This window comes from Python bivittatus, unplaced genomic scaffold (genome assembly GCF_059951505.1).
Source record: "Python bivittatus isolate LINGU-HERP-01145 unplaced genomic scaffold, Pbiv_v1 ctg000700_np1212, whole genome shotgun sequence".
NCBI classification, from domain to species: Eukaryota; Metazoa; Chordata; class Lepidosauria; order Squamata; family Pythonidae; genus Python; species Python bivittatus.
Genome location: NW_028277098.1, coordinates 86063731 through 86084905, shown reverse-complemented (window position 1 = coordinate 86084905; position 21175 = coordinate 86063731). Strand labels below are relative to the sequence as shown.

General features: G+C 37.4%; 1 protein-coding gene across 3 annotated transcripts in view; it reads right to left on the bottom strand.

The window, feature by feature from the left end:
* The window catches only part of SLC9A8 (solute carrier family 9 member A8), a 70317-nt gene that overhangs the window by 6650 nt on the left and 42492 nt on the right, over positions 1 to 21175 (bottom strand). For 2 of the 3 annotated variants that reach the window (XM_088153438.1, XM_088153437.1), the window contains 6 exons: positions 19823 to 19928; positions 10413 to 10529; positions 7927 to 8009; positions 6062 to 6173; positions 4748 to 4968; positions 1377 to 1523 (listed from right to left, as the gene is read on the bottom strand). In XM_088153438.1, coding sequence (XP_088009564.1) covers positions 1377 to 1523; positions 4748 to 4968; positions 6062 to 6173; positions 7927 to 8009; positions 10413 to 10529; positions 19823 to 19928 — 786 coding nt within the window. The remainder of the gene's footprint in view (positions 1 to 1376; positions 1524 to 4747; positions 4969 to 6061; positions 6174 to 7926; positions 8010 to 10412; positions 10530 to 19822; positions 19929 to 21175) is intronic. The other variant, XM_088153439.1, reaches the window with a different exon arrangement.

Below are 21175 nucleotides of genomic sequence, written 5' to 3'. Positions count from 1 at the left end.
CATTTAGACTAATCCAGGTTCCAGCTGAGACAAATCGAGAGAAGTCACAATGGACAAGCAAGGCAAGGCTGATGTACCTCTCTCCCCTCCTTCATATCGCCTGTGCATCAACCTGGCCAATCAATCTTCCCAGTCCTGCACCCACCCCTCTTAGTCACCACTATACTTGAATTCAAGCACAGCATACCTGCCCAGTCCAACCTGGCCCACCCAGTTTTCCCCACACTTTCCTTCTCCATTGTCACTCCCTGTCCCCATGCAAATCCCTTCCATGCTTCTAACACCCACCCACCTAACATACCTACCCGACTCATCCATCCTACCTCTCTGTCACTGCATACCTTTCTTCCCTGCTGGCACTCCACACCCACCTGCCCAACTTCTCTGCAACCAGCTTTTCCTGCTGTCTCCTATTCCAAGCGATCTTTGTTGGAACTTGCATGCTCTAGGTCTGTGCACAGATGAAATATGCAGTCTAGGCATTGACCACCCAATACTGCCTGATGCATGGAATGTTCTGTACATCTCTAGGGCCTTAAGATACCTAACTCAGACTATAGTGGGCCATGTCTGAAGTACTATTATCTCCTTTAATAAGGCATTGTATGGCCACACACAGTGTTCCAATCATTCCTTTGCACATGCTAGAAAATATATGTGGCATGTACAAGTAACCATTGTGTCCTTTGTAGGAGAAAACTATAGTTAAGTATTTCAACACAATCCAGGATATTAAACTATGGTTACTTATTCTGGTTGGTTTGGAAATCATTCACCTTGGGAATCAATTCCTTGATTCCCATGAGCAAGAAACTTACATCTGCTTGGGTTTACATTGTGCTAAATCTCAGTGTGGTTGTTTTGGTTTACTGTGAATGGGGTGACATCCATGAACAAACCATGGATAGTTTTAGGGCAGTAAACTTTAGGCTATTTTGGGCTTAGATTGCAACTGTGGTTTAGGGTGACATGTGAATAGAGATGCATGTTCTGTTATTCCTGTTGTGTTTTTTGCTCCCTTCTCAAGTCTCCCAATCAATTAAAAGGCACAAAGCAAGAGGAGCTCAAAGGAAGGAAAATAAGCCAGGAATCTGTCAACAGGCTATGATTACTCTGTTTATCTGCAACACTGACTCTGATTTGATTCTGTTTTGTTCAGCAAACTATGCTTGGAAAAAATCATGGCAGAGAATGATGCCTGAACCTAGCCAGTTAAATGAGGCTCCTATAAAGAGACAATCAAAATGTTGGTGCAGGAAGCTTGTCCAGTCTAAAATAACTGGGTTATTTTAATACAAATAGCAGTCATTGCATTCTTGGGCATCAAATTAGGCTGCAAGTCAATCTGCTGTAGGATTTGTTTAGGTAGAACCTACCTCTTGGGTGAGCCGTCTGGTAAAGAAAGGATTCAAATATTTGACATCAAGCCACATAAAGCCTTTGAGATCCTGACGTTTTATATAATGGGCTTCATACTCTTCCTCTGTGAGTTCAGACAAGTGTTCAGATTCAATGGTGTTTCCCTGGGAGAGATGATTATAAGAATAAAAAACAGTTGTTTCTCTGACATTCCTTAGTCCTCCCATTTTATCTTCTGTGTTTATGTGCAATTCAACAAAAGTGTCAATAACTTTATTATAATAATAGAAAAATTAAGAAAATCACTAGAGACAAGCAATATCCAAGAACTGAAGATCATCAAAAGAGAAACTTTGACTTGCATTCAACCATTTCAAGAATGGGCATTCAGGGTGGATTTCTGACTGTCACAGACTTTAAATTTGTGCTGCTTTATGACTTCGGCAGTTCTCACTGCACCAAATGTGATAGAAAAGAAAGCAGCAAAGGACCTGCTAGGAACCGGGATTTCATTAGTCAGGTTATTGTCACAAAAATGGCTTGTCTGTTTTGTGACTTTACCTTCCAGCTGCCTTTTACCTGATCTGAATTCATATCAGTCACCTCAAAACAAAGGGTGGTTGAGAAGAACGCTAGCAGAAAAAGTTCACATTGCAAAATGACCAACTCTGTATATTCTGCAACTGCAATGCAGCACCAAGTAAAAAAGGGTGCAACCAAGCACAGAACTTAGCAAGTACATCTTTTCCAAAAAGATTCCAACCTTCTTCTGACAAGCATGTGTAGGTCCTCAGGGATGAGGATTTAAAGATTTAAATGGTCTAGGTGGAATTACATCTGAGAATTCCAGCACAAATACACATTAATATGCAGAAACACTTAAGCATGCCTTATACACATTGACTTGCTTTCATATTATCAGAATAACCCATGATTAACTTAACTGGGATTTATTGAAAGACAACATCTCACTAAGTGTAACAAACCCCTAGTTTTGGAGGGCATTGTAGAGCTCCATAAAACATCTGATCAACTGTTAAGAGGACTGAAGAGATGGAATTCAGCTCTTTGTTTCTCCAATCTCTCCCATACAGCCCCATACAGTATATACAAAGGTAAAACTGGTGAAAAATAAACAACACCTTTATAATTCCATCCAGAGTCATTAAGAAGGTGAGTTTAGCCCCTAGATAATCTCTAATTTGTGGCCTAGATTGAGGATATCAGAGGTGCAGCACTGTCCTTGATTGAGCAAAGCAAGAACCAGTCTCCCCAAAGATGCTGCTTTTCATTTGTGCCCCACTTCCTATAAAACTGGAGAGAAGTGCTTAGAGAAGCAAGAAAAAGGAAAAGAAAAAAGGGAAGGAGAGCAAAGAAACCCAAAGACCGCTCTCCAATCATCCTCTCTATAGGGAATATCTGCTAAATGCCAAGATCTTATTGTAAAAGATAATAGGAATCTCATTTAGGTAAGCTGACTCCACTGATTTTATTTACAATTTGGTATGTATGACTATTGCCTTCCCTTGTTTTCCCTACACTCCTTTTTTTCCAATGAACTCCTTTTAGATGGAAAGGTAGATAGATATACAGATAGATATGGTTTGATTAGGGTGGAGATTTAATAGCATGTATGATATTTCAGATGGCTTAGATACGAATGAAATCACATCAGGAGTAAAGGCAGGCAGCTAGTATGGTGACCCTGGGAAGGAGACAAAGAACAAATTAGTTTTATAAGGGGATTTCTCATTAAAACCTTCTCCACATGCAAGACTGCCTTGTGTTTCTAGATTGGCACTAGATTTGTTACATTCTGTGTTTCTGAGCTTTGGGCAAGAAGACTCAAATCACCTTCCTTTCTATTTGCCTAGAGCTGGGCTGAAGGAAGAAATCCTGGGTAGAAGATAAGCACTCCTCAGTGGACAGACTGGACAGTGTTGGGGAGTTCTAATTGGCTGATGGCTGCCCATTATTATTTTTCACTGGGAAACTCTTAGAAAGTGAGGTCTGCCAGGGAGGTTTTTAAATGACTCTCCCCTCCCAGTTTATAACACTAAGCCATAAACTGTGGTCTATAAATTACAATGGATGGTTCACCCAACACTGAAAGCAAACAAGCTATGTAGTCGCTGTACATTGTCTGTGAACTCTGCCACTGAATGCATGCAAGCATAATACTAAATAGCACTACTGATGCTACAGGTATAAGTATGGATGAACCTTAGGTTTGCATGCTGATTCTACTCTCTGCTTCATGTAGCATGACTGCAGGATTAGAAGTTCTTGTTTCTGTTTTCAATTAACTGTCATTATTTATTTGGCCCACCCTAAAATAATGATTAGCATTAGCTATGGATTAGGAATTTAAACTATGCTAATGTACCATAGCTCAAAGGTCTTGGGTTTATCTAGGTTCAAACATCATGAATAGTACTGATATATTTCATATTTCTAACCATCTTCTAATAAACATGCCAAGAAAAATGGAGAAGAGTAACTTGAGGCTCTAGCATATCACACTAAAATGTAGCTTAGGGCAACGTGCAAATTAAGCCATTGTGTGTCTTCAGAGTACAGATACAGAACCAATATATGAACAGCAAGCATTTGGGCTACATAAAACATGGATTTGCATTTAGTTTAAAAGCATTTTCAATACAAAGTAATTTCCCCAGAATGCTAGCCTGCTCTGAAAATCTTGTGTGCTTGGTAAAAAGCAAGACAGTGTCTCAGGTAAGGCTGATTGTTTCACAGAGCTTCTGCTTTGCCAAGATAGGGGCTTTAAATAAGCACAGGCACTCTTCCCAACTTCTGAATATAGATATGCATTTTTTCTTATTTTTGACCTGCTTGCCAGTAATTTACATCTGCAGCTTATCAGTGAAGTACACCCTATCATCCCTTTGAGAGACGTGTGACTCACCATCTGTGTGTTATCATCATCCACTTAGATGTGACTCAGTCCAACTGGTGGGATTGTATTTGAATTTCAATGGAAATGTTATTTCACTTCAAGGTAGCTGACTAATAATTACACTACACTACATTCACAACTTGCCTGCTGAAACAGGACTGTGTTAGAAGAAAGAGAAGCTCCATATGTAATAATATTCAGAAGACTCCCAAAGATCTGTCCCCCTTGCCTCTTTTCTGCCTTAATTACAGAAAGCAGGCTTACCAAACTGGGGTGTTCCAGATGTACCATGACTACAATCAGAATTCCCAGCCAATAGGAAGAGTTCTGGTAGTATAGTCCCTAACAAATTTAGAGGATGCCAAATTAGGGAAAGCAAATATACAGGAATGGAAAAAGGCAAAGAGGTTTATGAAAGACTCACAAGTAAAAGAATCTATCTCACTTAAACAAGGAATACAGAAAGCTCACCATTTTCTCTGTCTTGCTGAGATTGATATCCTTCTTGTTCTTCCGCCGGGCCTTAGAGTCTTCAATATCAATCAGCCTGATTAAAGGCATTGTTCCTCCACCCAGCAATAAAATTGTGAACAACACAATGATGATTGTCGTGGTGCCAATCAACTGCCGCTTCTCAATTGGTTCCAGGCCCAAGTGGAGGCTCAAGGCATAAGGAATTGCCCCACGTAAGCCTAATTAATGGGGAGAAACACAGGGAAGCATATAAGCATTCCTCAGTCCCTCTATGAATAATTTTCTATCAAAGCTATCACAATGATTGTTTCTTTTGCTGTTTCAAGATTAAGGGACGAGCATCCTAGTTTAGGATAGCTTACAAGGAATTGCTTGCAATGAAGTATTTACTGGCACAAAACTATGCCAGTGCTACCATTCTCCACTTTGTCTCATCAGTGCTGAAATTTTACTCATATGAAGTTGCCTTATACTAGGTTTGTTCCTTCTATACCCAAGATCTATCTTCTCCAGGGATGGGCAGTCTTTTTGCCCCAATGGCTCCATGTGGCAATCAGCAATGGATTAGAAATACACTTCTATATACACATGCAAATATACTGTCATATATATGCAGAGATTTTCCCCCAGGCCGCATTTTCTCCATTTAAATTGAGTTCCTAACTGCCTGTCAAGATGCGTATTAGGGTTCTGTGTGCTGGAGATGACCTGTCAGGAAAATCATGCATCCTTATACGTACTATCAAGGTGTAAGGAGGAACTGGAGAAGAATGATGGTGGGCTTGATAAGAGGCCTTTAAAGACAACATGTGGCTCATGGGTGGTCAGATGCCCATACATGACCTGGGACAAAAGTTCCATCTGAGACCAGTAGAAGTCACTCTCATCAGGCTTTTCTCACCCTCAAATCCCACCCTCAAATCAAGACCATATATCTTGGTCTTGAAACTCTGAATTCCCAGCCAGTGTGCTGCTGAGAAAATCTAGAAGTCACTGTCACAACACAACTAGATAACACCATGTTGGGGAAAGCTGAACTACTTCCTTATTTCCTGCAAAATGTCCAATAGAGAATTAGAAATCTGCACTGAAAGATTTATCCCTGCCCCAAACTTTTTTTTTCTGATCAGGTGGAAACAATTCCTTTGAATAGTGGGAAATATCAATCAATCAATTAGTCAAAATATAGATAAAATGTAAGTTTTTCATGCAGAGACCCAGCATAGAGTTTTACATGATCTTATGAAGACTCATTTACAATTATGGTGCTATGCAGAACAATACCCAAGAATGAAAATGGCAAGAGCTTACCACTAAACCACATGATGAACATCATTTTAGGAGTGATCTTGTGATCACGGAAGAAATTGAGCAGATAAGAGAGGGGGAAAATATTGACTGCTCTACCAAAAAGGACAAGCACCTGTCAAAAAGAAGCAAATTTAAACTTTTAATATCAGTTGCTGGGAAGTAACGATGGGAAAATGGGGATTGGGATTCGTAACTTCCTTATTAGTCTCCTCTCAGCATCTAGGGCCAATATGGAAACAGAATGCTAGCTTAGGTAGCCCTTTGGTCTGATCCAACAGGACTCTTTTTATGAACTGAGTTCAGTCATATACCCATTTTTTCTTTCTCAGATGTGTTGCATCCCATATGTACATGTTTATCTTTATCCAGTTTGGAAGGGGTGGGGCAAGCCATCAATTTGCTACTTTTTAACTACTTCTGACTATGAGAGAAGGCTTAGGGGATGTTAAGCTAAGGCTCCAGTCCACTCCAAATTCACCTGATAACAAATAAAAAGAGAAGGTCTTAACCCTCAAATAAACATGCATGAGAGCATACTATGTATAAGAGGGAAGAAAAGGAGCAAACTGTTAGCACTTAGGTTGTATATAGCTCAAATAGGCTGAAGAATAGCTTCTATCTTAGAGCTGTAACTATACTGAATTCTATCGTATAGTGCAGTATTAATGCAGCATCAGGGGTTGTGCAATATGGAATGTGAAGGTTGTGTTATATGTGTTTTATGTGTGTTATGTGTTTTATGTGTTCTATGGTTTTTATATTTTTAAAGCTGCACTGGGGTGGGATTTAATTTCGTTGTACAAGTAGTACAATGACAATAAAGATTTCTATTCAAGGAGTAAAAGGAATATTTCTTTAATTCCAAATATTTTATATTGTATGTTATGTGTGTGTGTGTATTACATATTATTATTATATTAGTTTCAATTGCTGTGAGCTGCCCAGAGCCATGCATTTGAGATGGGCAGCTATATAAATTGAAATAATAAATAAATACAATAAAATACATAGGGCAAACAAAATGTAGCATCACTATTATGCATTACTTATGAGTTTACAGAAATTCCTGACTAGGAAATCCTGGAAGCGGCATGCTAAACCAAATTAACGTTGGCCTTATCCTACAAAGTAGGGCTTGCACTCTTCTAGCAGTTAGCCTCCTCTTGCTGAGGCCTTTCTTTGTAGCCTTGACTGCCTCAGAATGAATCATAAATAAAGTGGAAATACAAAGTTGGTTTATAACTGAATCAGAACCGAGTTCACTGAATAGTAACATGTTAGGAGAAGAATGATGCTAGTCTACGGTAGCCAAAAGTCAAAAAGAATTCGATAGTATCTTTTAAGACTATCAAATGTTGTTATAAGGATGCATGCAGAGTTCAATCTCACCAGAGTTATAAGAAGGATAACCCTTCTCTTAAGATTTAAGATTGCTATGCAAATCAATGAACATCCTGAAATCAAGATAAGAGTGGCTATTATATAGTGAACAAGCCCTTTAATCTCAGAACAGACCTATAACCACTGTTCACCCCAAAGACAGTGTCCAGTGGCAAAGGAATGTCCTATGCACCCATTGGCTCTCCCAGAAGAGCCTAATTTGACTCATAAGAGTCATTCTCATGGGTCCTTTGGAATTCAACTGGCTACAGTGAAGGAAGAGATAATTTAGTCTGTGATGTTATTATACATACATATTGCATTGTTTTTAATATTGCAATCCCACTAGATTCCAGTGAGTAGACAGCATGCACACTGTTGCAACAAATAAACAAACTGCAGTCCTCCGTCACACATTCTATAGGCTGTCTTGCCAGACTGGGGTCAGGTGGAGCAAATAAACTCTAATAAGCTTTGATACCTACTATGCACCAGATGACAAAGGACATTTCGAACTTGTGAGGAAAGCTAAAAATTGACAAGCCCAGAAATGCAAAAACACATGTTTCTGAAAGAGAAAAAACAGAAATGAGTAATCACAAAGTACCACACTGGACATTCAAGTCCCTATGTTTAATTTTTTAAACTTCAGAGTTTTGAAAGAAATGTTTGATGCAGATACAGTCTCTTATATGCCTAGATGGTACAGAAAAAGGAGAAAGAAAAATGTTCAAGATGTCCTGATAGACTGCTCCTGTCTTTTTCCAAAAGAAGAAAAGAAAGGACTAGTGATTCCTCTTTCATTGAATTATTACTTTCAGTGGTCTGGGCCACTTCCAACAGAAGCTTGACTTCTTCAACAGGGTTCTCTTAAAACCTAGCATTCACTGCACAAGATTTAGCAATGGAGCCCAGTCATTAAAAAAAAAAAAAAAAAAGACTGAAAACACACAACATTTAGGTCTACCATACTGCAGTGTTAACCAAAACACTGCAGTATGATTCATCTTGCCAGCAAGAAATCTTTTCAGGATCTTCTGTTTCCCCCAGCTATTTCCTCTTTTCCTCTCTTAACAGATGTTCAATCTTCTGTGTCTCTGTGCTTTAAACATCAAAAAGCAGCATTCAGATTTGGTACTAATTTAGCTTTAATAGCTCAGCAGAATATCCATGTTCAAAGACAAGAGGCACACCTAATGATGGGGCAAACCACAGGAAAGTCTGTTTACCACAAGTTCTGGTTGTGCGTCTCCTGGTAGTATCTAGTTGGCTGTTGTGAAAGAAAACAGGTAGTGGATCAGTGGAACTGTGATCTAATCTAGCAATGCAGGTTTTGTGCTGGCATTATCTTTTTTCTGTAGCATTGCCTCTGACTCCCACATCTATGAAATTGTAAGATCTGTCTTTTTCACCTCTGTCCCTATCATTAATACTGTGTTTAGCTTCATATCTTTCAAATAATAAATATATTTAAAAACTTATGCCACCTAAGAAGAGACAGGGTACAGAGAACTATATTAATTCCACATGAATTTATTGCCTGTAATTTTTTTTCCTTCCCAAATAGCTTCCTGATAGCCAAATTTTTTTTAATGAAAATGAAGGCAAGTTGCCTCTTTATCATCTAAAAGTAGCCTGGAGGGGAGAAAAGAGTCAAAGAGATCTATTTTGTTATCAATCTTGTGGCAAGACTTAGCCAGAGCCTGGAGGGGAAGGGAGGAAAAGATTTACAGCACATTTTATCCCCCTTGTCAGTAAAGGTGACTTTACTGCTTGGCAGACTCCATATTAGTAGGTCTGTTCTGAGAACTGTGGAGAAGAAATGCTCACAGTTACAGAAACATCTCTGCTTCCTCCTATCCACAATTCATATCCTTGAATGACTTTGAAATCACAAGGAATAGATCAATCAATGACTATGAATTGTAATGTTTAAGGCTGCAATGGTATGCATGTTTAGTTGGGAATCCTACTGGATTAAATGGGGCCTACCGATGTCTGAGTAATCATACACCAAGTTGTAATGTAAAATCTCCTTCTGAGCCCAAGCAAGGACAGCAAGATGCTGCCACCTGCTGAGATATAGAGAAGCCATATGCTGTAACCTTCAAAACTATTTTTTAAATACATTTATCTGGTCAGGAGCATCTAAGACATTAGACTAGATGAGGGATGGGGAACTTGAGAATGAGTCAGTGCTTGCAGGAAAAAGATGCCAGGAACTGAATACACATTTTTCAGACCAGTATTCCCCAATCTTGCAGGTGTTGCTGAACTACACTTTCCAACTTCTTTCATTATCGCCTGGAGTGGCTGGAGCTGGAGTTCCGTAACACCCGCCAGATTGCAAGTTCCCTCACCCTTGGGCCAGAAAAATCTTTGATTTTATCCATATGCTGATATGTTAACCTATTGCCATTTCTTTGCCTTAACATTGTAATAAAAAGAAAACATACTATTATATGCAATTCATTGGCACAAACATTGTTTGATTACTTGACAATGGGCCAGCTTTTCCAACAGAAAGTGATGCATTGGTAACAATATGGAATGAAATCAAAGTTTCATCTCTTATTTACTCATGAACAGAGCAATGAATGACATAAATGTAGGAGGGCTGGCTTTAATCTTCTGGCAAATCATGAAGCTCACTGGATAATTTGAATTGGTCAATAACAATTTAAGAATAGCAGTAGAGATAACTCTCAACTTCACTGCTCATAACTCCTGGTGAATTGGTAGGATAAAAATGTGTGGAAAATACTACTAATTATTCACAGAAGCTAGCTAGTCACTCCATAGTAGCTGGGCGCTGACAAATTTGAAATATAAATAACTAAATTAATAGGCAATGGACATTCGCTTGTGCACTAACCCATAGATTGCCATTGCAAAAGCTGTTAGGATAATTAGGAAGCATTTGGAAAAATCTGCTTTGATAATAAGAGTCCAAGCAATAGATAGCACATACCACACATGAATGCAACAGTTCTCAGCGTCTGCTGCATGAGTATCTGTGTAACCGGAGAAAGATTATGATGGGTGTAGTGAGACATTACAATGCCGGAAAACAAGATAGCCATGATACCTGGGGGGGGGAGAAATTTTACAGTCAGATATACTTTATAATTTTACATTTTTCCTTAAATTGTTACTAATTAAAACCCAATAAATAAATTATCAGCATTGTTCTGCAGTAGAAGAATGGGAAAGCATATTAGGTAGATATTCAGACTGGAAACTCAGGTCTAACAATTGCACAAATCAACATGAGTTGGGTTGGCTGCCAGAAGTAGCTCAATCCTTTGGCTCAACTGCACAAGTACAAAAGCACCTGAATATGATATGCAATATTTTCACACCACACTTCAAAGTTGGGGACAGCTTAGTACCCTTGAAGGACTTGGACTGCTTACTCAGGAGTTTTGTATTTGCCCTGGAGTTCCTTTTTTTTAATAATAATATTTATTACAGTTTAAAAATACAGAGATTAAAAAAAACAAATAGAAAGTAAGAAAAATATAAAAAGAAAAAAGAAAGAATAAAAAGTGCAAAAGAAAAAGAAGAAAAAGGGGGGGAGGAAAAATTATATATATATATATATATATATATATATATATATATGTATAAGAAAAAAGAATATATAAAGAAGTGACTTCCCCCTTCATCAAGACAAGTACAAACATTTTCAGTAACTTATCATCTTCTCTAACATTTTAACCAAAGATCTCTTCATCCCGTATCTCGTCTTTTATCTATTAGTAAATAAGAAAACCTCATCATTCAATCTTAATCAGCCATTATGAGTTACCAGAAATAACAATATATATAACATTAAACAAGTAAATCAATTTCATTTTATTTCCTTTACACAGTAACTTATCATTTTCCCTAAAAATATAACAAAAATCTCTTCTTCCCATGTTTTATATCTATAAGCAAACCTATAAAAAAGCTTGTTCAAACTTAAGAAAAATAATTCCATTAAGAGCTACCAGAAAATCTTAATCTTTAAACCCCTCAAATAATATCCCACAACTTAATTTCTTATCATTTTCTCTTCATCTTCTCTCAGAAATTCCTTCACAAATTTAATACTTTCTTTCAATTTTAACATCATAACCCATCACTTTCTCTAATCATACAACAAAAAATTTCACTTCCCCATATCTTATCTAATAGCAAATCTTTAAGATCTCATCATTCAGTCCTGGTCAAGAAAAATCCATGAAAAACTACAAGAAGAAAAAACATCATATATTTTAACCTTGATCAAACAAACCAACTTTTTGGTTTTAAAAGTCTTGATGTTTATTCATTTTAAGTAATGTCCCAAAAGCTGGTTTCTTTTCATTCTATCTTTATCTTTTCTCAGAAACTCCTTCATAAGTATAACACATCTCTTTTGTAAATCCAAAATAAGAAAGTTGTCCAAGTCACTCTTCTGCGCTGAAATCCACACATCCACGTCACTCTTTTGATTTATTTGTATGTCCCTTTTAGCTATTAAAACATCAGTGAGTTTCATTTATAAGTCCTGTGTAGCATCTTTGTCAATATCATTCTTATATTCCATCATTTTTAAATGCATATCCAAAACAACCTGATTCTCAGTTGTATCCTCTTCTATCTCCTCTTTAAAACCCATTTTTGTAGTATCAAACAATCTTAAGAGAAAGCTCTAAGTACATTGTTGCCAAATATCCTTGAAATCTTCCAGAGTTAAAATACTTTTCTCCATTCTGCATTTGTGGGTCTTCTCCTTTAATTGTAATCTTTAGTTATTTCTGGTTACCTCTAGTAAACAGCCTTCAAGGTCTCCTTTTATCATGTTTTTCTCCAATCCACACCATTTTCCCATGGAAAAATTTCTTACACTTAATTTCAAAATCTTCATATTTTTTAATAGGATTTTAAACAAACCACAGGAAGGATTCTTACAGTTTATTTCAAAATCTTATTCCCAGTCATTCTAGCCCCTTAGTCCATTTATAACTTTCCAAAATCAATGTTCTAATCATCCTTTTGCTGCTTATTTCCAATAAAAAAAAAATCTTTAAGTCCTTAAACTTACATGAAACTTCTTTCATTGAGGATTGAAGGAAAATTACCCAGTGAAATAAAACTTGTCTTTCTGAAGGTTCTTAGTATCCCAAAAGACATTTATAAGCCATTTGCAAAAGTGATAAAGAAAGGAAGTGGGCGAACCCAGTGTCTCTTTGAAGGCTCTAAGCCGCAGCTTGGGCAAGCTGAATCTCCTAGCTCCCAGAGCTCTAATACCTGCTGGAGACCACTGTTTTATGGTCTTGTCCCAGGGAGCCTCTGTAAGGAGCCCTAAGGGTGATCCTAAGTCTTCCCCTTTGTCCAGGGAGGAATTTCATGGCACCAATCCATCCATCAGCTCCTTGTTCTGCTGTGGTTGTCAGCTTCAGCTAAAACTGAAGCCATCTTCAGTTTGCCATTGCTTCCCTGGAAGTCATATTTGCACGGGAGTTCCTGTAGTGCTTTCATGTAAGCCTGATCAATCGTATCACTAATGACATGCCAAATCCATATTTTCCTATTGAAAATAAAAAGCCCAAACCCTAGAAATTACAAAATAATTGCCCTCCCAGTTACATAATTCCAGTTATCCAAAAAGCAACATAGTATATATAAAGAGAAGGGGCCCAGAATATTACACACTTTGAAAGTTGTTTCCACTAGGCCAACAATAGGCAAGCAAATACTAGTTAACAGACCCAAGGAGAATGGCCAGTGCTTAACTAAAGATCGTAGTTATTAGTTTCATTATAAACAATATTGTCACTCTTCAGAATTCTCACAGAGAATGTGATAATGCTTGCAGGAAAAAAAAATGCCAGGATTTGAAAAGGCATCTTTGAGACCAACCTTCCCCAGCCTGGTTCTCCTTTAATCTATTGAATTTTAGCTCTTGAAGAAGACCATGTTCTCCTCTTCTAAAGTATACCCAATCCCACACGATTGAGGCCTGCAAATACATACTACTACTCTAACAAACTGAAGAATTGGATCTTTCTGATACAGTGGTGCTTAAAAGTTTGTGAAACCTTTTGAATTTTCAGTATTTCTGCATTTCTACATATGACCAGAAAAATGACCTGTTCTCCACACAAGTTCTAAAACTAGATTAAGAGAACCCAATTAAACAAATGATTTGAAAACATTATACTTGTTCATTCATTTATTGAGGAAAATGATTGAAAGCTACACATTTACATTTGGAAAAAGTATGTGAACTTCTAGGATTATCAGTTCATTTGAAGGGGAAATTAGAGTCAGGTGTTTCAGTCAATGGGATGTTAGGTTTGAGTTTGGGAGGTTTTGCCTTACCTAAAGAACAAGATTCTGGGAATTCACTATGAAAGTCTGATCTTCACAACACAGGGATATGGAAGTGTGTCATGGCTCGAACAAAGGAGATTTCTGAGGACCTCCAAAAAACAGTTGTTGATGCTCACCAGGCTGGAAAAGGTTACAAAACTATTTCCAAAGAGTTTGGACTCCACCAGTCCACTGTTAGGCAGATCATGTACAAATGGAGGCAATTCAGTACCATTGTTACCCTTCCCAGGATACCAACCAAGATCACACCAAGAGCAAGGCATGTCATACTCCAGGAGGTCTCAAAGAACCCCAGGGTAATGTCTAAGGAACTAAAGGAGTCTCTTACATTGATGAATATCAACTACCATTGGACACTGAACAACAGTGGTAGGAATGCAAGGAGAAAGCCACTACTCTCCAAAAAGAACATTGCTGCTCATCTACCATTTGTGAAAGACCACATGGATAAGTCAGAAGGCTATTGGAAGAATGTTCTGTGGACAAATGAGACCAAAATAGAAGGTTTTGGCTTGAATGAAAAGCATTGTGTTTGATTAAAAGCAAACATTGCATTCCAGTATAGGAACCCTATCCCAACTGCGGTGGTAATAGTATAATGGTTTGGGCCTGTTTTGCTGCCTCTGGATCAGGATAGCTTGCCGTCATTGATGGAACAATGAATTCTGAATTGTACCAGAAAATTCTGCAGGAAAAAGTCAGGGTATCTGTCCGTGAACTGAAGCTCAAGAGCAAGTGGGTCATGCAGCAAGACAACAATCCAAAACACACAAGTCATATGATCAAAAAAATGGTTAAAGCAGAATAAAGTTAATGTTCTGGGATGGCCAAGTCAAAGTTCTGACCTTAATCCTATAGAATTTGTTATGTTATGGAAGGACCTGAAGTGGGCAGTTCATGCAAGGAAGCCTACCAACATTCCTGAGTTGAAGTTATTCTGTAAGGAGGAATGGGTTAAAATTCCTCCAAGCCAATGTCCAGGACTGATCAACAGTTCTTGGAAACATTTAGTTGCAGTTATTGCTGCCCAAGGAGGGCATACCAGTTACTGAAACAAAGGTTCACATACTTTTGCCACACACAAATACATATTTTGGATCATTTTCCTCAATAAACAAATGAACAAGTATAATGTTTTTGACTCATTTATTTAACTGGGTTATATTTATCTAGGTTTAGGACTTGCATGGAGAACAGATCATGTTTTAGGTCATATTTATGCAGAAATATTAAATAAATTCAAAAGGGTTCACAAACTTTTAAGTACCACTGTAGATCAGCTCCCTGTTCAACCTGAACTGAAAGTGCCAAGGGTACCGCACTCAAACACAGTGTCCAGCTATATAGGAATGTGTTATTGAAGAGAGGGACTATGTCCGAACAGCCTCTAAATCAGTATTTGATTCATGACATTTTATTGTAAAGTATTATTTACCATGGATATTTTATGGTATTTTTATTTTGTAAGCCACTGTGAATTTTGAAGGTTTGGCAGCATACAGATTTAATAAATCATCACTATTATCCAAGTAAAGAACATCTACCACTCAGTGACTAGATGATTAGGAAAGTATAACTGGAACCTTTGTACATAAAGCAAACTTCTGCTCCACTTCCTTCAGTATATGGAAGAGCAGATCATAACCCTCCAAAATTGAGCTCTTTGGTCTTTTTAACAATAGCCTGGACCTATTGTTTTAAATAAGACTAATTTGGTGCCCAATTTCTCCATTAAACTGAATTGCAAGAACCATTAATATGGGCAATCTATATGAGTAATTAGATGTTGAGTGCTTGCCATGGATGGTTATCATGCACAGTCAATGCTTGGACTAAAGACCCTACAAAGAGAAATGCCTAAAATATTCTGTTCAGCTGTTTTTGTTATTGGGTTCTTTGCTCTCAAATGCATAGTTATTAAAAAGCAGAATAGTTTTGGAAATACTGTTCTCTAATAATATTATTATTATACTGTTTAAGGACATGGAAAGGAGTGGAGTGATTTTTCCCATCAATTTCCTTACCACTTTCTTTATCCATAATATATTGAGAAACAGTCTTTTGCAATTTTAACACTCCGATTATACTACAGGGTAGATTTAAATTCTTAAGTAGCAATAATAGAAATGAAATGCATTGCTTGAAGCCTCAGCAGGTACCCTTTTTCAGGAATGTAACCTAATGCCTTCTTTACTTCAAACAAAAACTAGTTGAAAATACTGAGATTTATGTACAGATTAATGCCAGGAGGTCAACTGAAGTAGAATAAAGATAATCTATCTCAAGCCTGTTCATAAGATTACATTGAGACTGAATTATGCTATTTTTAACAATAGCAATGAATAATTTTAAGTTGACATTTTTTAGTATGTTAGAGGAATTAAGTGGGTTTTTTTTAACAGTGTAATTTTTCTTTAAAAATAAACTTACGTCATTGTATAAGTGGTGATCATCAACTAAAGACAGGCTGCCAGCCATATATTGATATTTGGCAGATGTGCTCTTTCAAGGAATCACAGTAATAGCTATGGCCTGTTCAACTGCAACAGGATTGAGAGAGTAAATTCTGACTCATTAGCAATTTATACTTTGGTTTTAAGGACCATCTGAAAGTGCCCAACAAACCTTCTACTACAGTTTTTAAGAAATGACCTAAACATTGCATACCAAACCATTTTACCATATTTTACTGAATATACCAGAATTATCCGAGTTAGCAAAACACAAAAGCAAAATACGTTATGGCTTAGCATTACATACAGAACTGGTAGCTATTAGTTCAGCCCCCATATACTTCCTATACATTCTGTTCAGGGCTGGAAGAAAGAGGCCAAGCTACTCCAGTGCTGCAGAGACTCCATGGAACCAGTATCATATGTGTCATATTACCCGATTCCACCTGGATGTCATTTGATGCTGTTGTTTGTTTATTTCTCAGATTTCTATACTGCCAGAATCCAAAAACAAGTTTCACATGTAGAAAATAAGAAGTCGTGTGTGATATTATACCAGAAAACAGGGAGATGGCAAGGTCTCTGCAGAATAAGAATACAAACAGTGATCTGATAGTAGCTGACAGACTCAGTGAACCTCAAACTCATAATCCTTTGGCTGATTTCTTTTAGTTGCTGTGTTACATAATTTATTTTGTCCAATTTAAATCTACTATTCCATTGAATGATTATTGCATTGGTGAAAGTGCTCCAAAATTTTAATTATTAGTTGCATTACAATTGCCAAGATTTTATTTGGAATGAAAATGCTATAAAAGAGCAAGCATTGGCTCTCCAGGGATTATTTCAGGACTAGAGAAGAACTTTAAAATCCACTCTGATTCGCATATGCAAAACTATCATCTTAACTGGATAGAAGTGGCTGTAGCTATCAAAACAGATGCTTTCTGGGAAAATCAGCATGGATACAAATACACTTAGACTTTCAGTTGTTATTAGCTGCCCATGGTGTTTCTTAAGAAATGATACAGCAACAACTAGAAAACCAGAGGACAAGCAGCCACTTGTAAGACAACATGTATTTCAAGCTGTTTGAGATTAATGAGAGGCAGAGTTTATTTAGAGAGAGGCATATTTGGGACCAGGTTCTGCCAGCAGCTGCAGATAAATGAGAATGCTTCAAATCATAAACATGAATATTTAATTGTAAAATGTTGTTCTCTACAAGATATCATAGCAAATCTCTTCTGACTGAGGCCAGACCACATCATCCCCAAACCTTTGTAGAAACGTTCTATTATCCCAGACTCTAAAAACAATGTACAATATACGGTGCTAAAATAAGCACACTGGCTACTTAATGCAAATTCTATGCAAAAGAGGTTGTTTCTGATTATGAAACAACTTTGATCCTTCAAAACTGTCACAGTCTTCTCCCATCTCTCCTTTTCCAGTTCAAGCAATTTGATACACTTTCCAGAATACTTTTCTTCTTTCCTAGTTCAAGCAATCTGATATACTGCTACTGTATCCAATTAACATAACCACATATTTTTCTAACGCATACGTTATCCCCACCAAATACAGTGCAGGGCAAAAGATATATGTACCTGGGCTCTCACTGATGTACAGGCCCCTTCTTCCTTTAATCTATGATTGAACAGTACGTTAAAACCCAAGCTTAGTACAATTTTATTTTATTTTAGTTTCCAGGCTTATATGTTACTTCAGTTGCAAACTGACTCTGAGCAGCTCACACACCTAATTAGAGCAGTAAGATTAAGAACATAAATTAATAGAACAACATAACACAGAACCAAGGATTAACCAAATTAAAGACAACTTTTCCCTGCAGGAAGGACAAACTCAACACATCAGAGCCCAAGGCCAACTGAAAAAGTCTTAATTTCTTTATGAAAATGCAAAAGTCAGTGCTGGTGTAATCTCTAGGGCAGTGTTGTCCAAACTTGGCCACTTTAAGATGAGTGGACTTCAACTCCCAGAATTCCCTAGCCAGCCATGCTGGCTGGGGAATTCTGGGAGTTGAAGTCCACTCATCTTAAAGTGGCCAAGTTCGGACAACATTGCTCTAGGGGAATGCTATTCCAGAGAGAAGAACAGTGACTCAGAAGATTACTACAGAAAATACTCTGTATGGGAGCCTGGGGGGAGCCTTCTTTGCCAGCTCTTAAATAAATAAATCTGATATTGTCCTGGGTTGAATGTAGTTTTCTGTCCAGTGTACTATCTGGATTCAGACTTCATACTAAATCATAAACTATTACTTAAAAGGTTGCTTGAAATGGTTCTGCATTGTCCCAAAGAGAAATATGGATAGAGTTTCCCAGGATTACATCTTTGGCCCAATGCTAGTGAACATCTTTATAAATGACCTAGGAGATAGAAGAGATGCTTCTCAAATGTTTAGGTGTTACCAAGCTAGGATAATTGGTTAATATCTTAGAGGACAAAATTGCAATTCAAAATTATCTCTGTGAGAATGAAAACTGGACCAAAATCAATGGAAAGATGCTCATCTGTGAGAAAAGCAAGGTCCTCCATATGGATATAAAACGTCAAATGTCTATTGATTTAGTGGCAATGTATGTCAGAAGGATCTAGAAATACTTGTGGACTATCAATGGACATAGCACCTAAAAAGGCCAACATAATCTTGGATTGCATTAACAGAAACATTGTGTCCAAATCACAGGACCTGAGTTCCACTGTACTTTTTACTAATTATTCTGCATTTGAGCAATTATGTCCAGTCCTGGGCACTGCACTGTACAAGGGATATAGAGAAACTGAAGCAAATTAAAAGGAAAGGTACCAGGATGATAAAGAGTCTGGAAACCAAGCTCTATGGGGAATGGTTAAAGAAGCTGGAGATGTTTAGGTTGCAAAAGAAAAGACTAAATGTCTACAAATACCTAAAAGCAGGGGCATCTACTCTCTGCTAAATCTAAGAGCCAGATTGTGTAAATTTAAAGAGATTCAGGAGAAATATCAGAAGGAATGTCCTGATAAATGCTGTTAAGCAATGGAACACGTTGCGTAGAACAGTAATGGATTCTTTTTGCTGGAAGTTTTCAGATAGTAGCTGGATAGCCATCTGTTTGGATGGTTTAGTGATTCCTATTCTGAGCATAGGGTAGAACTAAATGACTTATAAGGTACCTTTCACTCCATACTTTCCATGGTTCTATAAAAAGCCATAAGTACTGGATTTTTAAGGGAAAACCAAGCAAATCTCACTATGACTTAGCACAACCTATGAACTTGGCCATTACGGCCAGGGAACATCATATACTAGCTTGAAAGACTGATTTCCCAAATTCCAAATTTGTAAAGTCTCTTTTTGGATGTAAGGGATTAACGTAAACGTGAGAAAATATAAAAACTTGGAGAATAAATTATCAACTTCTCTCTCGTTATAGCCCTCAGTGAAGGTTGTAGGGAGGAAGTATACCAGGAAGTTGGAATATACTGAATGTTCTAGAGAACTGAAAACTGTTTCAACACTGCCAATAGCTTTGGGTGGATTTGTTTTGCAACTTACCTGAGAGAGAAATTCCTTCTGCAAGTCCATAAGGAAGATAGGCAAAGATAATCATCATTCCAAACTCCAGGGAAGGAGTTTTTCGTAAATCAATATGTTTCAGCACGTTAATTACAAACAGTTAAGTAAAATTAAAAGATGAAAAGAATAGGAAAGTCAGGTAATTAGGAAGTTCTCATTTGTCATTAGGGCTCCATTGAAAGGCTTAAGATCTCATGTTAAATCATACAGTGCAATTATTTTTCTTCAAACTGTTTAGCTGATGGAATTTTTCAAGTGGAATAACAGGTGCTACCAGGTGTTGGTGTTCTGTGCAACAAAGAATTATTTTTAAAAGATTTTTAAAGCTTCTAGTACAGTGCATAGAAAAATGCTTTTTATTACAGCAGGGCTTTTAACTTTACAATATTCTTAGCTTTATATCTAATTTTTTTCCTATTCACCATGCATGTCTTTAACATTAGATTTAAGACCTCACTTGAAGAACAACATTGTAGTTGTTAGGCTGCTTAAATCTTACTGACTTCAACAAGGTTTAAGTATCCTTGCATACAACTGTAACTTTTAGAATATGAGATGCTGAAAAAGTAGTTTTCGGTGATCATCTTCTAACACATTAAATTTCTAAGGGAAGACAAGTAATATGTCTTTTAAGGTAGAAAACAATTCCATAATGAGTTTCCCTGTACAGTGGTACCTCGGGTCACGAACGCTTCTGTTCACGACCAATTCGGGTCACGAACAGCACCGTTCGCAAAATTTTGCTTCCGTTCGCGAACTCCACATCAGGTGACGAACAGGATCCGTGGCCATTTTCCCTGACACACGTGGTCGTGGCTTCCTGTAGGGAGGGGGACTCTCCCTCCAAACAATAACTGCCTCCCCACCCGCCTTCCTGTCCTCCATGCCAGAAGTCGTCTCAAGCAAGGTTAGCGTTCTCTCTCTTCATAGTGTACCATACTGTACTTTGTGTCATATTTTTGTGGTTTAAAAAAAAAAATACATATGGTTCAGAATGGATTAACCGTATTTACATTGAACCTTATGGGAAAATTTGATTCAGGTCGCAACCAAAATTGGTTGGTGACCAAATTCGTAGGGGTCAGAACAAATTAACCATATTTACATTGAACCTTATGGGAAAATTTGATTCGGGTCGCGACCAGAGTCGCGGAACAAATTAAGTTCATGACCCAAGGTACCACTGTACTTTATATATCTAGTTTTAACTTATTTGAAAGCATGAGTATAAACGCTTGAATGGAATGAAAACCAACTTACTATCTCTGTGATGAACATAGATCTTTTTCTATAAAGAAGCCAATTAATAATTTTACTGCCCAAAAATAGCTG